We start from the raw sequence: 23,212 nt of genomic DNA, 5'->3' as shown, positions 1-23,212 counted from the left end.
CACAATTGTCAGATGCTCCCAAAAGCATCTGACAATTGTGTGCCCAGTTGCTCAAGCAAGCTTGGACAGTGCGCTCAGAAATCAAGTTCTGTCCAATAAGTACACACTACAGACACCCAAATCATAGGTGCCCAATACGCAGTGCAGGAAGGTGCCCGTGCCCACCCGAGCACCCACTCACAAACAGACATCAAGACACACTTTCGTGGCAGACTTCTGTGTAGAAAAGCACGCGAACGCCACCACAGCCTATCACACGTCGTCTAAGCGAAGCCTAGCCAAAAAGGCTGCTCAACTCATCAAGCTCCCAAGGAGATGGGAACGGGCGTCTGTTCGGCGCATGGAGCTCGGAGACCAGAAGGGAATGGAGTCCCTAAAATTAACTCCTCTTCTTTCTTCTTTTTATATATTTATACCTGAGCTCGGCCAGTCCCGGCCGAGTACAGAGTGTCTCAGCTGCAGGGGGGGGGGGGGGGGAGAGCAAAGGCTTTCACCACCATGCTCTGCTTCCTGGACCTGCTAGCCTCGGCTGTTTCTCTCTACAGATAAATCCATGCCAGAAAACCAACTACGGGATGAAGGCACTCTACTGAGGGAAGGACCATAAGGTTTCACCACAGGAGAGCAGGGCGAATTTCTTCTCTCCTAAAATTTAAATTATTTTTTTTTTTAAAGCAATCCCCAGTAGGGAGATGCATGTCCACCATCTGCTGGAAACTGAAAATACTGGTGGGGGCTGTCGTCAGTGCAGGGGTATATATACCGTGATGTCAGCTTTCTTCCATCTCCATCTGCTGGTAGAGGTACACAACCCACTGGTGTGGATTAACCTGTCAGAATGCTAAGAAAGATGTAGGAGCACAGGAAAGCCAATAATTAATTTCCCTTGCCAAGCATACTGGGACAAATTCTACAATATCCTGCAACTTCAGCTCCTCCAAAGAATGACCATAATCCCAGGACTTCCAGCAGTTCAATAAACCACTGCAGACTCAGGCCTGGCATACAGACAATAAGTCAGCTTTTCAACACACAAACTGACCATATTCCTGTTATAGGTATTTCATTTATGCAGCCTCAAGTATAGAATTTTTTCTGAAGAAAAGTACTACAGGCACAAAACAAATGTTAACACACTTGTTTTATATATATATTAAATGTACAATATCATAAAATACATGAACATGCTTATGTTTTAACTGTACCTGCTGTCTTTTAGCTGTCATTATGTTGAGCTTATCCACTTCTGCTTTTAAGGCTTTATACTGTATTCCCAAATCCTGCTCAGTGCCAGCATTTCTAAGTTTCACAATACCTTCTTCCACCTACAAAGATCAAAATAAGAGCATCATCTTAAAAATCTTTGCATCAACACTGGACAAAACATTTATAAAACTTTTCAAAGAATTCCAACTGAATGTAGGCCTAAATGAAGTCTATACATTAACATTACATCATGTTACAGTTTGCAAAGCAGACATGATACCAGATGAATGTAGTTTAAATTCTCAACTACAAACCACTTGATGGCAACTCAAAACACCCTGTAAATAATAGAGATTACTGGTCACGTTCTCCTTGACTACTTATTTCTGTAGTGCAACAACATACTCAGCACAGACCCAAAAATATAATGCTAAGTAGGATTAATTCACATCCTTACTCCTCCCAACCAATGTTCTCTCTAATTTTTGAAAGACTACAAAATTATAAAAATTTTATAATTTTTATATAAAATATAAAAACTCTAAATAAATAAAAAATATAAAAAAATCTAAATAAATGGCATATAAAAACTCTAGATAAATACATAAATAATTTTTGAAAGACTACATGCACAAAACTTCTTTTGTGGAACTTTTTATAAGCTGAGTTGAAATTTGTGCACTATGAACTATTATAATGAAAATAGCAGAATTTCTTGTTTTGCACACTGTTTTGCCTTATGCACAAGGTTCACAAACTGTGTGTGTACACACATGAAAACTTCTTCCAGGAGCAGTGCTCCTCACAAAAAAAATCTGTTTAAATGAGAAAAATGTGAACCATTGTTAAGAACTGCATATCTGTTCATCTCTCCTTTATAAAGCTAGAATTGTGCCTGTGGCATGAGTACAAGTTTAAATGGATGCATTACATTTTCAGCTCATCATATACTTACCATATCACAACTTACAACTGTGATGAGGAACATTCAAACTATAAAACGCTGAGGTAACATCACTCAGTAAATAGACAAAACAGGGAGATTGAATTCAAGCGGAGTGAAGGGTTGTTCCATACTTCGGTATATAAAAACACACAAATAAAATAAGAATGCAAGGAACATATGAAAATTATGATGGCATCTGACAAGAGGACTCAGATGCTAGTTCCTAGAGGTGTATAACTATCTGAAATCACCACACAATTTCAAGAGTACAGAGGAGGAAGCTTCCTTAAGGCCTAGACGTTCATTAGGGTCTAGACATGAAAAGACAAGAAGTACCCTCAGAGACCTTGACTTCTATAGCCAGATGTGCACACAGATTACCAATCTGCAATTGTAGCTCAGACCAAGTATTCTTGGGAATACCTCTACAGATCAGAGACTACTCAATCAACAGGTCTCAGGCCCCTCTCCTCCAAAGGAAAGGAAAAGCCTTTTCCAGATGACCTCTCCTTTGCAGATTTGATAAAAAGAATGATCATTCCATTTAATTTGCAGGAAAAAGAGTGCAGAACAAAATATGCCAGATGTGGATTGGAGTATCCCTTCTATAAAAAAAATCTACAAGTAGAGAGATAGCAGATGCCCTTCAAGGGGTGCTGCTCAAACAAATCGTAATGGAACCCACGAGGGAGAGTGTGATAATCAATCTTGCGCTCACTAATGGTGATAATCTCTCTGACTTTCGGGAAGAGGGCTCACCCGAGCACCAGTGATCAGACAGCATAATTCAATGTCGGGAATAGGATACAGAGAAGTCAAACAAAAGACCCGAGTTTTGAATTTCCCAATTACGGACTTTGTCAAAATGGGGACATACCTGAAGGGAGAACTGGAAGACTAGGATAAAATGGGTAAGGTGGAACAATAAAGGGCCAAATTAAGAGGTGCTATTACAATAGCAACACATCTATATGTTAGAAGAGTAAATAAGAGGAAAAAGAAAGCAATCTGGTTCTCTAAGGAGGTGGCTGAAAAGATATATCAGAGAAAGAATGGAGGCCAGAAGTAGTATAGTGAGATTGAAAGGTGACAAGGAGCAATATGTGGAGAGATGAAGTAATGGCAGAAATATTAAATACTTCAGTATGATGTTACTAAGACAACCCTGGAGAAGGACCGTTGCTGGTTGACAAGACTATAGATGTGGTAGACTAAACTCCATTTACAGAAGAGAATGTATGGGACGATCTAGGCAAACAAAGTGGACAATGCTAATGGGGCCAGATGAGATACATCCCAGGATATTGAAGGAGCTCAGAGATGTGCAGGTGGGTACGCTGAAGAGACCTGTTCAATAAATCCATGGAATTGGGAGTGGTGCCATGGGATTAGAAAAGACTGGTTGTTGTCCCACTTCATAAGAGTGGTAGCAGAGAGCAGGCTGGAAACTACAGGCTGGTTAGCATCACCTCGGTGGTGGGAAATTTAATGGAGAAACTGCTGAGGGAAAGGATAGTGAACTATCTATAACAGGATGTATTGCTGGACCTGAGGCAGCATGGACTCACCAGGGGAAGGTCCTATCGGACAAATTTGACTGATTTTTTTGATTGTGCGACTAGAGAATTGGATCAAGGAAGCGCACTTGAATGGATCTACTTGGACTTCAGCAAGGCTTTTGATAACAGTCCTGCATAGGAGGCTTGTGAATAAAATGAGAAACTGGCAGTGAGCACCAACGTGGCGCTCACTGCCAAACTAGTTGACTGATAGGAGACTGCGTGTAATGGTAAATGAAACCTACTCTGAAGAGATAACTATGTTACACGGAATGCTACAGGGATCGGAACTGTTCAATATCTTTGTGAGCGGCATTGTGGAAGGAACAGAAGGCAAAGTTTGTCTATTTCCAGATGATACTAAGATTTACAACAGAGTGGACATGCCTTAAGGAAGAGAGAGTGAATGAAAAGTGATTTCAGAAAGATTGAAAAGTGGTCAAAGATTTGGCAGCTGGTATTCAATGCCAAGTCTTGCATCTGGGATGTGGTAATCCGAAACAGCAGTATATGATGTGGGGGGGGGGGGGGGGGGGTGAAAGACTGATATGCATGGTCCAAGAGAGGGATCTTGGGTAATAGTGTCTTGCAATCTGAAGATGGTGAAGCAATGTGACAAGGAGATAGCTAAAGCCAGAAGAATGCTAGGCTGCATAGAGAGGAATAATCAGTAAGAAAAAGGAGATAAAGCCCTTTTACAGGTACTTGGCGAGGCCCCACTTTGAGTACTGTATTCAGTTCTGGAACCTGTATCTGAAAAATGATAGAGACAGAATAGAAATGGTCCAGAGAAGGGCGACCAAATTTGTGTGGCGTATGTATCGGAAAACGTAGGAGAGGCTGAAGGATCTAAATATGCATGCCCTGGAAGAAAGGAGGAGCAGGGGAGATATGATACAGATCTTCAGATACCTGAAAGGTTTTAATGTTACATAAAATCTTCAAACATTTTCTGTTGGAAAGGAATCAGTAGACCTAGGGATCACGAAACGAAACTCTAGGGTGGACAACTCAGAACCGTTAGGAAATATTTCTTCATGGAGAGGGTGGTGGATGCCTGGCGTGCTCTTCTAGAGGAGGTGGTGAATAAAACAAACAAAAAAAAAAACCAAAGAATTCAAAGTGGCATGGGATATATACTGTGGATCCCTAAAGGCTAGAGGATGGGAATGATGTGTGCATGGGGCAACTTACTCATGCAGCAGTTACTATTCTTAGCAGAAAGCATAATGATTACTACCCTTAACCAATAAGCCTTAGTGTTTTTTTTTTAATTCTTTATTTTCCAACTTTTTGAAAATTATAACAAGTTGCATTCTTATACAGCAAATTTGATGCCTAACAAAGAACTATAAAAAAAAAGAAAAATAATATTTACACATATGTATTACATGTCATTAGGCAGCATTAATATAAGATAATAAGGAGAAGGATAATTAAAGCGTTTTATATATAGTAAACAATTACAGCAAGCATTTCTTGATAGTGCTAAACAGTATTAGGAACTTTTAATCTGTCTACTCCGGTACTGATGTGGTAATTGGGGGGGGGGGGGGGGGGGGGGGGGGGGGGGCTGCCAAAAACTCTAATTGTAAAGGTTCCTGAAAAATATAATTATTATTCATGTAGCTTATACAAGCCTTACAAGGATATTTCAGTATAAAACGGGCTCCCAAATTAATTACATCTACTCTCAGACAAAAATTCTTTACGATGTTGAGTAATTTTTACTACATCTGGGTAAATTCATAAAGGAAAACCGTAGTATCTTGCTTGTCTGTTTCTAAAAAATAAAGTACAGCCTTGGTGTTTTTAAAGCAACTGCACTGGTAGGATAAGATGCAGATAAGTTCAAAAGTCAACTCCATAAACAGAAATTTGTTTAACCATTTTATATGATGAAACTTTTGCAAATAACTTCAAGCCGGTTTACAGAATTTTTTAAAAAGACAGTACACAAATAATCCAAAATCGTTCAAAAAATAAATAAAACATAATTAAAAGCCTAGTATACATTGCCCAAAATAAATATAATCTCAAAATAAAATAACCCTCATTCGATTACAAGTTACAATAGTATTAAATAAACTAGAACAATTCCAATATAAAATACATAAAACATTACCGTAGACTAATTCCATGGTTAAAAGAACATAAAATATACATAAAATAAACATAAATAGGGAGGAAAATTATACTCTGGACAACTTATTTGCATATATGCCTGCTCAAATAGCCACGTCTTCAGGGATTTTTTAAATGTGTTTGCATTTGTCTTGAGCCTCATATTGAGTGAGAGAGAATTCCAACATGCTGGTCCTGCTAATGATAGAGCTCTTTTTCTAACTGAATTTAAGTGGGCTAATTTAGGTGATGGAATGGATAATAAGGCTTTTCCCAAGGACCTGAGGTTTCATTGTGGAGTGTGTATATGCAAAGATGCATTTAACCATTTTGAATTTTTGCCATAGACCGATGGAGCATATATCAAATATATCTTATTTAATAGTCCTAACAAGCGGTCCCTTTCATAAACATTCTTTTCAGCTAGTCAGTCCCTCAACAAGATTGTGTTTCGTATAAACACTGCCTCGGGAGATACAGGTACTGTAAGTAATATACAAAAACAAGGATTCTAAAATAAAAACCCAACAGGAAGATAAATCGTAACATACTACTCGGAAAAAGGTCAGACACATACCTGAATAGAAGAACAAAATGCCCGCTGGCATTAGTCACAATAATCCTAAAGGTTGAAAAAGGTGCCATCAAATCACAAGGGTAATTACAAGGAATCACAAAAAAGGCACCACCAAATATGTGACATGACTGATTACTACCAATCAGGGAAGGAGAGAGATAAAAGGGGAAAGGACCAGAACCAATAGAAGTGGAAACTGAAATAACCAGGTAATATAGTCCCTTGGATATGAAATACATAATTGCTCAATGAAAAGTCTAAATTCCACATACTAAAACAGGGATTACACTAACAAAATACAGAAATCTTTGGAATAATCATTTAAAAATGTTCAAACAGGTGTCACAACCATGGCAAATCATATACAATAGGAAAAATGACAGCGTTCAAACAAGCATATAAATTCAAAATGTAACAGCTGTCAGATATACAAAATCTAAATGTACATTAAAAGTGACAGTAGTCAAAAATGTGAACAGAATAGAAATAAAGGATACAATTGAATGGATATACAGCTCAAAGATGGTATAATACATATCTTAAGAAGAGCATGACAGAAAATAAGCAGAGTCAGTAAAAAGTGGACCAGTGTCCTGGCTAAGACCAGAGGGATGCAGGGAATTTAAAATAAATATCCAGAGTTGCTCATATCACAGTACATCATCTTAGTTTCTGCCTTGCAAACAGCAGAGGACTTGGTCAGCCACCAAAAAGCAGAGATCCTCAATGGAGTGACCAGCAAGATGCTTCATCACACGAGCATCTAATATAGAAACGGTGCTCAAGAATAAGAGTCTGGACCTTGTGAATTGTTTTATCAACATACAATAGGCTACATGGGCAGATAATGATATAAATCACACCTGTAGAGTTAGTCAGATGAACAACTGATTTTATAGGCTTTTTTGTGAGGTTGGGTGCTGAAAGTCCTTCACTGTGAGGGACAAGGGGCAAATACTACATTCACCGCAGGGGAGATATATTCCAATGGAGTTATGGACAAGGCAGTACAAAATTCCGATGAAACCAGGGAGTCAAACCTGCAAAATTGCTCTCCGCTTTGACGGCAAGGGGAAAAAGGGAAACTGGATTCAGACAACAACCAAATAGGGCCCCGACGTTTACAGTCTGGGGTACTGACAAGCATGGGAGTAACCTGCACAGAGTGGCAGTTACTATTCTTAATAGAAGGCATGGAGATTACTATCCTTAGCCAATAATCTTTGATACAATTGCAATATTGCTCTGCTTTGAAGGCTTGGAGTGGGGGCGGGGGGGGGAGGGAAATTGGATTCAGACTAACACCATCACAGGCCCTGAGATTTATGGTCTGGGGTATTGATAAAAAGACATAAGAGAAAAAGTACTAGACTGCTTCTTTGGCCAAGTCCATAAGCAAAGCACGTCAAGTAGCACTTTCAGAATTTTCAAGAAGGCTCATCACCCAATAAAACTACTGCTAGCAGTAATTTATGGGGTTATTTGTTTTATTTAGACATTTTATATATACATTTTATATATACATAATTATACATAATTTTATACATTCATAATTATAACTAAAACAAAGAATGGTTACAGAGGAGGCATTCTTAAAGGAAAATTCTTCTAGTACATATTAAAATCGATTACAAAAGGTAAAGACTACAGGTAATTAAAACAAAAAGCCAGTTTTCACACCGGCTGCTCGGAAACTCGACACGCAGAACAGATAGCCCCAGGAACAATGCCTTCAATGTCAATAACTGCAAGGAAGAGACTTTGCAGCAGTCCTCCTCCCCTCCTGCCAGGGGGATTGGAGAGAGCATCAAGGAACAGATCCTGGACCTCCTGGCTTTTGACCATTGTAGATTTGTATGGCAACTGCTGCTTATCCTTGAATCCAGAATTCTTCTAGACATGCTATACGGCGTCTGCCACCTTGTTCACTGGTACAATAGCGAGGGATTTCCACATCCTTATCCGTACATCCTGAAAGATCTCATGGACTGGGAATACAATATCCTTAGGGAGCTCCACAAATTGGAGGATGCCTTATGTCTCCATTTTGGACTCAACCTCCTTTTGAAAAGTAAACGAATGGCCTCTTGCTATTTTCTGGATAAATCAGGCAAGGGAATGGGCTTCAGCAGAAGAGACTCTCCTTTCCTGTGGTGGAGAGGTGTCAGCAGGGAGACCTGATCAAAGAAATCTTCAGAGCCGTAGCTATACCCCCAGTATTATTCAGTCTGAATCCAACTGGTAGATAAGAGGCATGGACCTATTTCTTGCCTGGCAGCAGATAAGGCCAAAGAGGGGGAACACTTGGTCCTTTGGGCCCTAGACCCCAAACTCCTGCATCTTTGGGAGGTTTCCTCCCCAAATGGGCTAGAAATTACCAGGGTACAGTAGTCATATATGTCAGTAGTTCTCTGGGAACCAGCATCTATGCCAATTCACCTAGCATCCATATGGATTGAAGTATCAGTTGAACATCCATTTGTAGAGCCATCAATGCCAGGAAACTGATGCTCTGCATCTCTTTTCAAGACCTGCTGGATCAGCTCTTCCTCAGACTGCCAATGCCAAGACAGCCTGGCAGGCAGAAGAGACCACATCTTCCTGGGATATTAGAGGTGTATTGAGGGTTGATAACTGGACTCTAGAAATGGACATTATTCCTGGGACTGCAGAGAGGATAAGCTCACCTCACCACAGGGAAACTTTGGAAGATTCAAGGCTGTCACCAGAATGTTCCCACTCCCAGCATCGAGCATTCAGAGACAGATGCAGATGCTTCTTCACTCAATGCTCATCATTGCAGACAGGATAGAAGGTAAGGTTTGTCGTTTTGCAGATGATACTAAGATCTGCAACAGAGTGGACACACCAGAAGGAGTGGAGAGAATGAGATGGGATTTAAGGAAGCTGGAAGAGTAGTCGAAGATATGGCAGCTGAGTTTCAATGCCAAGAAGTGCAGAGTCATGCATATTGGGTGTGGCAATCTGAAAGAACTGTATTTGATGAGGGGTGAAGGGCTGATGTGCATGGAGCAGGAGAGAGACCTTGGGGTGATAGGGTCTAACGATCTGAAGTCGGCGAAACAATGTGACAAGGCGATAGCTAAAGTCAGAAGAATGCTGGGCTGCACAGAGAAAGGAATATCTAGTAAGAGAAAGGAAGTGAAGATTCCCTTGTACAGGGCCCCTTGGTGAGGCCTCACCTGTACTGTGTTCAGTTCTGGAGACCGTATCTCCAAAGGGACAGCGACAGGATGGAGGCAGTCCAGAGAAGGGCGACCAAAAAGGTGGATGGCCTTCATAAAATTACTTTGAGGAGAGATTGAATAACCTAAATATGTATACCCTTGAGGAGAGGAGGAGCAGGGGTGATATGATATAGACTTTCAGATACTTGAAAGGTTTTAATGATCCATGGTCAACAACAAACCTTTTCTGTTGGAAAAAAAAAAAAAAAAAAAAAAAAATCAGTAGAACTAGGGGTCACGATTTGAAACCAGGGAGGAAGACTCAGAACCAATGTCAGGAAGTATTTCTTCACAGAGAGGGTGGTGGATGCCTGGAATGCCCTTCCGGTGAAGACTAAAACTGAAATCCTTCACAAAGGGGCATGGGATAAACACTGTGGATCCATAAAGGCTAGAGGATGGGAATGAAGAGAAGAGTCATGGGGGTGGCTTGCTGGAATGGTGGTTATTACCTGGTGATTACTACCCTTATTCAATAAGCCTTCACACAGTTAATACAATTCCAATATTGCTCTCTGCTTCAACGGCAAGGGGAAATGTGAAAGAGAGGATTTGCATTCAGACAATAACCAACAAGGACTGACCTACACAGATAAACAAATAAGTCTGGGTAAACAAATAAGCGTGGGGGTAGCTTGCTTACTGCGGCAGTTACTAACCTAAACCAATTAAGCCTGATACATCACTTTGAATGCATATACAGTGTTGCTCTATGCTTCAACAGCAGGGGGAAATGTGGAAAAGAGGATTTACATTCAGACAACATCCAACAAGGCATTGGCCTGTGCAGTTTGGGTAAACAAGCATCGGGGTAACTTGCTTGATGTGGCAGTTACTACCCTTAACCATTAAGCCTTATGCTTCACCTTTGATGCAACTTCAACATTACTCTCTGCATCAATGGCAGGGGGAGGCAGGAAAATTGAATCAAACAGTTATCAATAAGAGCCCTGAACTTGGTGGTCAGTGAAACAGATAAGTATGGGAAAATAAGGGAGCTTGCTGGACAGGCTGGGTGGGCCGATAGAAATGATGGCAGAAAAAGATCAATCGAACTCATTGATTCCAGAAACAGAGACCAAACCCTTCACCTTCTTTGGGTGGGAGGGCACAGAGAAGAGACCAGGCCCCCTGGTCCTTCCTAACACTTTGTCGACTGTCTGGGGCGTCAATGCCCTTTAAAAACGCCACCAAGCAATCGATGCTGCTCCTGAATCATTTGATGTCAATGCCTCCAATGCAGATGAGCTAGGCTTACGAATCCTGAAGTGCTTTTCCCTGATTTCAAGTTGGAATCGGCACCCACTAGGGTGCCGATTTGAGAATGCCATATCTAATCTTTTCTGCTAAGTCCCCCAGGTCACAGTTCCTTCCCTCCTGTTGAGAAGGAACCTATGGCTTCTTAAAGTTTCTAGAAACTTTAATATCAAATTTCCGTGCCAGGATCCATCTGATGTCACCCATGTTTGAGAACATAGGGGGCACCATGTGGCAAGGACTGCCAATCCACTTGTCCTCTGAGAAAATAAAGGTAGCTTCTAAACTTTAATCGAAGGCAAGGAAATACAACCTAGAACAGCGATAAAAATTACAATTTAAAAAAAAAAATAATAATCAATAGAAATAAACATTAACCCAGCATAGCTTGGTTTAAAAAAAAAAATTCCTGCGATGGGAACAGGGATGGGAGGCTTATTTAAAATAAATGAAAAAAGAAAAAATGTTCTTGTAAGAAGAGCATCATGTGCTGCTTCTCCCATTTCTCACAAGTAAACATCCAAGTGAGAATACTCCAGAAAAGGTCAATTTGGAGGGTGGCCATGTTTAAAAAGTAGTTAGTTAATGGTGATATTAGCTGAATCATTTGAGGTTCATGTACCTAGGTAACTTGGGTGAACAAATGCACTGAAGAATATATCAGGGGTGAGGGTGGCAGGAGATGGGGGAAGAGGGAGGAGATTTTTTTTTTCTATAAAGCTTAATTGGAATGCTCTACTTACAACTTTCAACTGAACAAGCAGTTTATAGACGTCAGCCATGTCAGCCAAAATTAGTAGACGCGTAACAGCTGACAATAAAGCACGGGCTGCTCGCACCATAGTCCCTCGTTTCACAGAAGAGCAGGGATCATCAGCAAATTCTCCTGAAGAAGTTCTCATCACTTCCCCTGGAAAAAAAAAAATAAAGCATAAGAAAAAGTTAAGGCCTTTGTAGCATTACAAAATTACTGAAAATTGTTAATAAAAAAAAAAAAATGTCCTGTGAGAGATGTCTAAACTACAGGCCAATTAGTCTGGCCTTGGTGGTCAATAAACTAATGGAATCACTGCTTTAAAAGAGGATAATTCAGTTTCTGAAATCTCATAGATTACAGGATCCAAAGCAGCATGGTTTCATTGGAGGGAGGTCTTATAAGACATATCTAATCAATTTCTTTGAATGGATAACCAGAATTAGATCAAGAAAGAGTGCTAGATGTAATGTACTCGCACGTCAGCAAGATTTTAAGTTGTCTGGTTCCACACAGCAACTTAAAATCTAACCTAGAGCGGCTGAGTGGGTAGTAGTAAATTATCTTTCTGGAAGAATGCTGTCCATATACCCAGCGCTGCATAGCTGAAGACACTGCCAAACACATAGCAGTATCATCTGGTTGGGAGCAAAATGCAGGTGAAAGATCGGACCATCTTTAACCCAGCTCATACCTTTAGGGCCCGTACCCACACCCCTGTCCACCTGTATTCAAAAATATTACCGAATAACGCGAATGAAAAGTTAAAAACAAGAAAAATAAAACCTATCCCCAACCAAAAGAAAAAAAGTTCAGTGGGATCTGTAAAAATCCACAAAGACATGGTACTGGAGATATTTAAAGCCCCCCACAGACCCCAAGAACCAACAGGAAAAATAAAAGCAAAATATCATTAAGGAGTCACACAGGCACAACTGACAGCACCGCTCTGGAAAGAGACATCATTGCAGTTGGGCTCCCACCGCAGACAGTCATACCACTCCCACTGCTCCAGGGATGTAGAGCCACCACTTCCCCCTGTTTGGTCGAGGAATATCTGCACCTCTATGGGTGACTCCAAGATTTTGGTTTTGTTATTCACTACAACTTAGTATGCCCTGATTTATCCAGCTAAACTGATACCTCCACTGCTGAAGAGTATTTTTTATGTCAGTGAATCAGCCCTATTTTTCTGCAGCGCTGTGGAGAAGTCTGGGCAGAAGGAGACAATGTGCTGCTGGAACTTGATGTCTCCTATAGCTCTGACAGTGTACAGAGTTAGCACCTTATCCTGAAATCTATGCACTTGAAAGATCATTGTTCTGAGGATGCTTGGGGGGGGGGGGGGGAGGGGGGGCAGTGCCCAGTGAGCTTGTTTAATCTGCATGCCCCGAGCCTCTGGGATCCAGCGAATGAAGGCAGCTCTTGGGTGTCCAAGCCCTCTATGCCCCTCCAGCTGCAAGTTTTTTTCTCCTGCCACAATTTTCCATATCAAATAAATCAATGATCACAGCCACTCAGCATGCCAAGACATCAACCTTTGATCACACTCCTGTGAGAGAGGTCCTCCAGCTCATCAACACATATCATAATCTCCTCCATACGAGTCATGTTCTCCTGCACAGATTCCACCGTTGCCACCTTCACCACCACCACCCAGAGCTTCAAGTGAATCCTTCAAAGTTTAATCAGAGAACCTCTCAAACATATGCTGTAATGTCTTTGTTGTTTCAAAGTCTAGGGAACTGGCCACCAGGGCCTGCTTTTCCACTGCATCAGGTTTACCGGTGGCAGTCTCTCTCGGGTTCCTCCGCTTTCCCAGCAGGGAGTTCTTGTTCTTCCTTATTTATGGCTAATATAGTTTGCCCAGTGTGAACACCAGTAAATGACGGATAACGTGCTCAGTGTCCAAGAAGCTCACTGAACCAGTGTTTGCTCAGATCCCGAGCATCATGTGACCCATTAACTGCTCCATTGTATTTCCATGCAAAGTTACCTTATTTTGTATTGTCGAAACTATATAAATTAAAAAAAAAAACAACAAAACTTGAACTTTCTTTGTTATGTTTCTATCTTCCTGTGTTTGAGAACCTATTATAGAGGAAAAAGTTTATTTGCATATTGGCTGACGTGGACAATATAATTTACTTTCACTAATTGGGACAAGTTGGCTGCTATTTATGCTTTTATCTGCATGGAGAAAAATTCTACAAATACTGCTGGTGTACGATTATACTAAATTAATTGAAGCCGCTGCTAATGGCACTACCTCACAGCTTATGATACCAATTTTAAAAAATGTATTTAAGTGTAGTTTAAAAAAAAAAAAACAACCCCACTATATTTGTCATCTTATTTTTGCAAAAAAAAAAAAAAAATGTGGCAATGAAAATCAGCATAGCATGCATTGGAGAAATTACTTATCTGATAATTTTGTTTTCCTTAGCATAGACAGACTCAGGACCAGTGGGTTATTCTCCTCTGCCAACAGATGGAAATGGAGCAAGCTGACGTCACAGTATATATCCTCCTGCAGTGACCCCAGCCTGCCAGTATTCTCGTCAAAAGCAACTGTGGACAGACTAGCAAAAAAACTTACCGGTAATTAAAAACGGTCAACCATTACTGTACTCAACCAACTGTAAAACACTGAACTCAAGGACATTGGTACCCCATTCTAGGGAGTGGATGAACACTTACCAATAATCCCTTGGTTCTTCTGTGGATCCCAAGAACACAAGCAGTTGGCAGCCAAGAGTAGGAAGCCGAGTCCATCTGTCTACGCTAAAGAAAACAAAATTATCAGGTAAGTAAGTTCTTCATTTCCTAGTGTGTAGACAGATAGACTCAGGACCAGTGGGATGTTCCCAAGCTACTCCCAAACAGGGCGGGAGGCTGCCCACAGTCAACGCTGCTATGCAAAGGCTGCGTCCACTCGAGTCTGCACATCCAGACAATAAAACCTGGAAAAAGTATGTGAGGACCACATCACAGATCAGCAGATCTGGCCTGAAGACGACAAACAAACCTCCGCCCATGACACTGCCTGAGCCCTAGTGGAATGAGCCTTAACCTGAACAAGCAACGGCTTCTCAGCATCCATATACGCTGCCTGCTTCTTTCCACCATGAAGGACAAACAGGCGATTTGACCTCCGAAAAAGCTCAGAAACTTCCAGATAGCGCACAAGCCTATTAACATCCAAGGAAAGCAGAAGGCGATACTCCTCAATGTACCTAACCTTATTCAGAGATGGCAAGGAAATGGACTGATTCAGATGAAATTCTGAAACCATCTTAGGCAAGAAGGATGGAACAGTATGCAGCTGCAACACCCCTGGAGTCACCTGAAGGAACAGCTCCCAGCAAGACAACACCTGCAACTCAGAAACATGATGCGCACAACATTTAGCCACCAGAAACACTGTCTTCAGGGTCAATAACTGCAAGGAAAGATTGTACAGTGGTCAAAAAGCAGGGCCCACCAGAAAATCCAGTATCAGGTTAAAATTCCACAACGGAACAGACAACCGCAAGGGAGGCCGAAGGTGCTTTATCCCTTTCATGAAACGGGACACATCAGGATGGGACGACAAGGAGACACCATTCACCATGCCTCTGAAGCATGTAACAGCCGCAACTTGAACCTTCAAGGAATTAAGGGCCAATCCTTAAGTCAACACATCCTGGAAAACTTCCAAAATAAACGGGACTCTAACCGACCAAGGAAAAAACACCATGTTCCTCGCACCAGGCCTCAAACACTCTCCAGACCCGCACATACACTAGAGAAGTGGAGAACTTCCGAGTGCGGAGCAAGGTAGCAATTAGCAATTACCACAAAATATCATCCATGCCTCAACAAGCAAGCATTCTCAAGGGCCAAACCATAAGACAGAACAGAGCCGGATCCTGGTGAGTAACCGGCCCCTGCTGCACCAGATCCATGTGCGATGAAAGACGAAGAGGGTCCTCCATCAGGAATCTCCGCATACCACGGACGCCTGGGCCAATTCGGAGCCACCAGGAGTACTAATCTCCTTTGAACCTCGATTCTACAAATGAGCCTGCCCAGCAAGGGCCACGGAGGAAAGGCATAAAGCAACTCACCTTCCAGCCAAATCTGTACAAGAACATCGATGCCCAGGGACCTCTCCTGCAACTGAAGAAGCGAGGAACTTTTGCTTTGCGAGAAGTCACTAACAGGTCCAGGGACAGAAGGCCCTAGCAATCTACTATTAGCTGAAATGCCTCTGTGGACAATATATATTCTCCAGGATACAGACTTTCCCTGCTGAGAAAGTCTGTTCTTACATTGTTTTTTCCTGCAATATGAGAGGCAGAGATCATTTGAAGATGTCCTTTCGCCCATCTCATGTGGGTTGATTTCCTGCGACACTTGTTGGCTCTTGACTCCTCCCTGACAATCGATGCAGACCACCGTCATGGCATTGAGACATCTCACGGACCACCTGACCCAGAAGTCTATAGCTGAACTGTAAGCATGCCAACCTCATCGCCCGGGCTTCCAGGCGATCAATGTTCCAGAGAGCCTCTTCGGCCATCCAACGCCCTAGGTAGTTAGTTCCTGACAGTGAACTCCCGAACTTTGGAGACTCGCATCATTCGTGAGAACAAGGACACTCCTCACTTCAGATGAACCTCCTACATCCACCACTGGAGGTGACAGACCTCCACTGGCAAGTGGAGGCGAACCAAAGAGTTCTGAGTCTACGGGTCCCAACGAGACAGCAGTGAGCGCTGAAGAGGTCACATATGTGCCCTTACCCATGGCACCACTTCCAGGGTTGCCACTATCAAACCGAGCACCTGTAATAGCTCACACTGTCAAGCAGATAGTATTCACCAACTTCTGGATCGGTGCATCCGGCAGAAAGACTCTGCCCAGCCTTGTATGGAATAGAACCCCCAGATACTCTGAGAAGGCTCTTGTTCAGGATCACCACCCAACTGAGCTCCCACAGCAGAGAGAGCACCTTGTTGGAAATGCGGCTGCTCTCTTCTAAAGACTTGGCTTGAATCAGTCATTCAAGTACAGGTGCACCATGATCTCATCTCTTCTCAACACCACCGCAACCACCACCATGACCTTGATAAATGTTTTTTGGGCAGTGGCCAGACCAAAACAGCATCGCCTGAAACTGATAATGGCAACCCAGCATCGCAAAGCACAGAAAACAGTGTTCCAAATGGATGGGAATATGAAGGTAAACCTCGGACATATCCAGGGAGGTCAAATTCTCCCGAAAGCACAGCCATCATCACAGAGCACAAGGTTTCCACGTGAAAATGAGTTACCCGCAGATGGTGGTCGACAATGCAAGCACTGGGGTACTGCGGTTGTATTTCCCTTTTCCAGACAATAGACCAGCTGCAGCATTTTGCTGCAGTTGAAAAGGTTTTAGCTGACTAGACGGGAGTCTCAGAAATAAAGAGTTACAGTAATCAAGGTTAGAGAATATTACATTTTAATACAGTTCTGAAATCTGCTGTGTGAATAAACATGTGGACAAAGATGAACCGGTAGATGTGGTATATTTGGATTTTCAAAAGGTGTATGACAAAGTCCCTCATGAGAGGCTTCTAAGAAAACTAAAAAGTCATGGGATAGGAGGTGATGTCCTTTTATGTATTGTAAACTGGTTAAGAGACAGGAAACAGTAGGATTAAAAGGTCTGTTTTCACAGTGGAAAAAGGTAAACAATGGAGTGCCTCAGGGATCTGTACTTGGACCAGTGATTTTCATATTTATAAATGATCTGGAAAGAGATACAAGTGAGGTGATCAAATTCATGGGATGACACAAAATTATGCAGAGCAGTTAAATCACGTGGATTGTGATAAATTGCAGGACCACCTTGTTAGACTGGAAGATTTGGATTCCAAATGGCAACAAAGTTTAATGTGGACAAGTGCAAGGTGATGCATATAGGGAAAAATAATCCTTCTGTACTTACACATGATAGGTTCTTAGGAGTTACAACCCAGGACACATCTAGGCATCATAGTAGATAAAACATTGAAATTGTCAGTTCAAAGTACTGTGGTGATCATAAAAGCAAACAAAATACTAGGAATTATTAGGAAGGGAATGACAAATAAAACATTGGATGTCATGATGCCTATCGCTCCATTGTGAGACCCACCTTGAATACTGTGTGCAATTCTGGTCACCACATCTCTACTATAAACAAGTAATTCTCAATACAAAGAAACAGTTCTACTGCACTAAAATAGAGAAATACGCAAACAACCTAAGAACCTTATTTACCATAGTAAGAAATCTCACCAATGACAAATCTGACTCTCCGCAAAACCTACCAGTAAATAGATGCAATGAAATAGCTACATTTTTCAATGACAAAATTAAAAACCTAAAAACAAAAATTTCATATACAACGAAACAAGAAATCAAAATGAAAAAAAGAGATGTTGAACAATGGACGACATTCGAGGAGGAGATATCGGAACTGGAAATTGAATCTATGCTAAAAAAAAACAAAAACAAAAAAATAAATCCGGCCCCTCATGCATTTGACACAATAACAACCACAGAAATAAAAAAAGTAGCCAATACAGTATCACAGACATTAGCAAAGATTGTTAATTTATCTTTAGAGGAAGGAATTATGCCAGATAATCTAAAAGGGGCAATTGTAAAACCAATTTTAAAGAAGAAAAACAGCGACCCGCTTAATCTGAGCAATTACAGACCAGTATCAAACCTACCCCTAATTGCAAAATTAATTGAAAAAACTATACAAAAGCAACTAACGGAACACTTACATAATAATATCCTGAATCCATCACAACATGGCTTTAGAAAACCCAATAGCACAGAGACACTACTGCTGGCACTAACAGACAACATGAGAGGTTGACAGTGGCAAACATTATATTTTAGTGATGCTGGACCTGTCAGCAGCCTTCGATACCGTAAATCATGACATACTTTTAAATAGACTAGAAGAAATAGGATTAAGTAACATAACTATCAAATTGTTTAGATCATATCTGAGTAACATATTTCCAAGTTCAAATCAAAGACATAATGTCAGCAAAAATGTACCTTCAAACAGGAGTACCACAGGATCAGCCCTATCTGCTATACTCTTCAACATATACCTGCTACTGATATGCCACCTACTGGCTGGTCTGGGCATCACACATTATATATACGCTAACGATATTCAATTAATACTACCCATCGACGAAACAATTGAAAAAACATTAAACATAGCCAATATGTATCTTGATATCATAAAAGAACTACTAAACCAAATGGAGCTAGTAATTAATATAGAGAAAACCAAACTCCTACATTTAGAACGCAAACATATTGAGATCATTCAAAGCCCAATCACACTCAAAAACAACCAAAAAATAGAACTAGCAGAGAAAGTACGGAACCTAGGAGTAATAATTGACACAGAACTAAGCTTAAAACATATCTTTAAAAAGTTAGAGAAGGATACGCCAAACTCATGGTTCTCAGAAGACTCAAACCACTTCTAACAACTACCAACTTTCGTTCAGTACTACAAGTGTTGATTTTTGCAAGCACCGATTATTGTAATGCCCTTCTACTAGGTCCTCCATACACATCACTCAGACCACTACAAATTTTACAACACACAGCTGCAAGAACTTTGACTGGTAAAAGTAAAAAAAGACCACATCACTGAAACCCTAGCTGAGTTACACTGGCTACCCATTGAGCAAAGAATACAGTATAAAACACTATGCACCATACATAAATTAATAAATAACGAAAAAGCAGAATGGCTAAACACAGCCCTTCGCTTACACATCCCTAACAGAAACCTGAGATCAAACAAAGCACTCCTTACTATTCCATCAATCAAAACACAAGAGAAAGAGCGCTATGCTTGGCAGGGCCCATACTGTGAAACACCATGCCCTTGGAGTTAAGATTACAAAGAGACAGCAAAACCTTTAGAAAAAGCTTAAAGGGGAATAAAAACCGGTGAAGTGCAAGGTACGAACAAATGAACACCCACACACACCAACGTAATCAATATGTGTGTAGTTGTATTTTTATTTTATTTTTTCTCTATTTCTTCTTGTTTTCTCTATCCTTCCTACTGCCTTTTGGTTTACCCCGCCCAGTTACATTCTCCTTGTTGAAATGTATTTTCCAAGCTTTCAGTTATTATGTGAACTGGTATGATGTCCCCACTAATACCGGTATATAAAAGTTTCTAAATAAATAAATAAAAAAATTTTCGTTCATCACTATAAGATAAAGTTACAATTATAAAGCTAGTATTGTATTCAAAATTGATATAAAGATCTGGACATTATTTATCACAAACCAACTATTATTGTTTAAAAACTATGTACCGAACCATTATGGTACCTGTGTAAATTGATATATTTTATCATTATTTTATGTGCCTAACTGTAAACTGTTGTGACGGTATCCATCTTAACAACGGTATAGAAAAGATTTGAAATAAATAAAAAAAGATATAGTTGCACTGGAGAAAATGCAGAGAAGGGCGACCAAAATAAGGGGTATGGAATGGCTCCCCTATGAGCAAAGACTAAAGAGGTTAGCGCTGTTCAGCTTGGGACGACTGAGGGATATGATAGAGGTCTACAAAATCATGAAAGGACTTGAACAGGTTAATGTAAATCTGTTATTTACTCTCTCAGATAATAGGACCAGGGGGAATTCCATGAAGTTATAAAGTAGCTCATTTAAAACAAGACTAAGAAAATGTTTTCACTCAGGGCATAGTTACACTCTGAAATTCAATGCCAGAGGCTGTGGTTACAGCAGTGTAACTGGGTTTAAAAACAGTTTGAAAAAGTTCCTAGAGGAAAAATCCATAAACTATTAGTCACTAAGGAATAGTAGCGTCAGATCTATTTAATATTTGGGTACATGCCAGGTATTTGCGACTTGGATTGGTTACTCTTGTAAACAGGATGCTGGACTTGATAGACCCTTGGTCTGATACAGTATGGCATATTTTATGTACTTACTACATAAACTGCACCCACCAGGTGTTCTAGGAAAACTAGTATTTCTCTGGCTGATGTCTGATCTGTGTTTAACAATCGAACAAAGAATCAGCATTCATACGATCTGTCAGAAAAAACAGACCTCCCCTGTAGAGAGAGTCTATCCATGCCCCAATGATTTTGATTTTCTGAGATGGAATCTGGGTCTATGTTTTGAAAATTTACTAGGAATCCCTGGCAACTGCGAAGCTGAACTGACTTCTGCAGTGAGGTCAGCACTCCTTCCTAGGAAGTTGCAGTCAGTAACTGGTTGCCCAGATAAGAGCACTTGAATGTATCATGCATCAGTAGCATTCATGCAGCATGCCATGAAACATGCATTATACATTGCATCTCAATGCATCATGCTTCGGTGCATCAATGTTTCGACACTGCGTGATGAGGAGCTGGAGTTCTTATGCATTGTTGAAGCTGATGCACCTCGATGCTTCTGTTTCGTCAGTGCACAGGGAAGCTGTTCCAAATTCCACCAGTTGGTCTTCAATGCATGTTGGCCCATGGTGCTCGACTCTGCAGCTTGAGCCGATGGAGTATTAGACGAGCTATGGCTTGACTCCCTTCCTCGCAAAGCATCCAAGTGGGCACTCTGGGAGGAGGATTTACTATGGCTTCTCTGGACCCAACACAGAACCACTATTTTTGTCACCCTGGACCATCCGTCCAAAGTCCTGGCAGTTAGCCTAAACAGCAGTAACAAAGCTCATGCCCCTCCATAATTAACATTGTCTGTGGCCAGATAATCGCCAGACATCACTGGAGAAGATTTTTCCAAAGTTTCTGTCTGAGGAATTTACCTTTTTTTTTTTGTTTTGTTTTAGCAGCACTGAAAAGCGCTGTTAGGGGTGCTATTGAGGCAGTACGGCAAAAGAAAAATGAGAAAAAAATATGGATATTATAAAATAAATGAGGAGAAAGTGTGCACATCCGTGCTTGTGATCTGACAAAAAGAAAAAAAGACTGAGAAGTCTCTCAAAGCAACACCTGTGTGGGAGTTCCCGCATATAACTCCTAAATCACCTTGCCGTTTGTTTATAACATTTATCTATTTTGTATACTACATTTAAATTGTATATTGTTTAACCATTTTCTATCCTCTTTTCTATTTTTCCTACTCCAAGTTTGGCCACCTTGTTAAATGTAACTGTACCTTCTGTCACCACAGTTCTAGTTCTTTGTTCTTAAGTTCTATGTATTTTATTGCACCCCCATTCTATGTAAACCAGCAAGATATGTTTTCATGATTGCCGGTATATAAAAACTCTAAATTAAATAAATAAATAAAATAAAATATAACTACAGCTCAAAGCTCTATTAATGTAGAGAAATGAGTCCATTCAGTGCTATTGGATGACATTACCCACATATGGCTAATTCAGCCCATTTATCAACAGTGATTTTTTGGAACAAGGATATCCGGCTAATATAGTGCACAAGGCTTTCAAAAGAGCCCTTTATTATCTTCGAGAAGAATCATGGTTCCACAAATACATCTGCTCATGAGACTTTTACGTGTAGTAAAATATGGCAGGCACCAAGGAGATATCAAAAATTCTAAGATAACTGGAACATTTTGACAGTATACCAGGCATTTGCAAAGGGCAAATTAACAATTGTATTCACTAGAGGTACAAATTTAAAGGAGAGGCTTAGTTCAGCTTTCCAACTGGTGGATGCTAAGACAACAAAACCTTTGGGACATTACAAAACGTGGCTCGTGTTTAACCTGCGCAGTCACTAAGAATGTCAAGAATTTTGTGCATCAGATGACCTTTAAGCAATATCTTCGTCAACATTTTACCAATTGTGCATCCACCTATATAGTCTACATTGCAGTGTGTCCATATCAAATGATTTATGTGAGGAAAACTAAAAGAAGTTTAAGACTATGGAGAAGAGACAGCTGAGGGGGGGATATGATAGAGGTGTTTAAAATCATGAGAGGTCTAGAACGGGTAGATGTCAATCTGTTATTTAGTTTTTCAGATAATAGAAAGACTAGGGGACACTCCATGAAGTTAGCATGTGGCACATTTAAAACTAAAATCGGAGAAAGTTCTTCACTCAACATACAAACTCTAGAATTTGTTGCCAGAGGATGTGGTTAGTGCAGTTAGTATAGCTGTGTTTAAAAAAGGATTGGATAAGTTCATTACCTGCTATTAAGTTGACTTAGAAAATAGCCACTGCTATTACTAGCAACGGTAACTTGAAATAGACTTAGTATTTGGGTACTTGCCAGGTTCTTATGGCCTGGATTGGCCACTATTGGAAACAGGATGCTGGGCTTGATGGACCCTTGGTCTGACCCAGTATGGCATGTTCTTAATTTCAGAGCATAAAACCTGTTTGAAAAGGGGTTGAATTGAAGCACTGCTTGTGGCACATAAGTTTGAGGATATACATTTTTTGCAATTGATGCTGTGGTATCACATCTGCGGGCGGGGGGCAGAGATTGAGACAAATTTCTAAT

At 40.7% G+C, this 23,212-nt stretch overlaps 1 protein-coding gene across 1 annotated transcript in view; it reads right to left on the bottom strand.

Moving 5' to 3' along the window:
- The window catches only part of CTNNA1 (catenin alpha 1), a 332,156-nt gene that overhangs the window by 207,045 nt on the left and 101,899 nt on the right, over window positions 1-23,212 (bottom strand). The window contains 2 exon segments of the mRNA XM_029583454.1: window positions 1,206-1,325; window positions 11,661-11,827. Of these exon segments, the coding sequence (XP_029439314.1) occupies window positions 1,206-1,325; window positions 11,661-11,827 (287 nt within the window).

The sequence above is a fragment of the Rhinatrema bivittatum genome, chromosome 18, assembly GCF_901001135.1.
Source record: "Rhinatrema bivittatum chromosome 18, aRhiBiv1.1, whole genome shotgun sequence".
Classification (NCBI taxonomy): domain Eukaryota; kingdom Metazoa; phylum Chordata; class Amphibia; order Gymnophiona; family Rhinatrematidae; genus Rhinatrema; species Rhinatrema bivittatum.
Note: the sequence above shows the minus strand (reverse complement) of the source record. Positions and strands in the feature narration are given on the sequence as shown.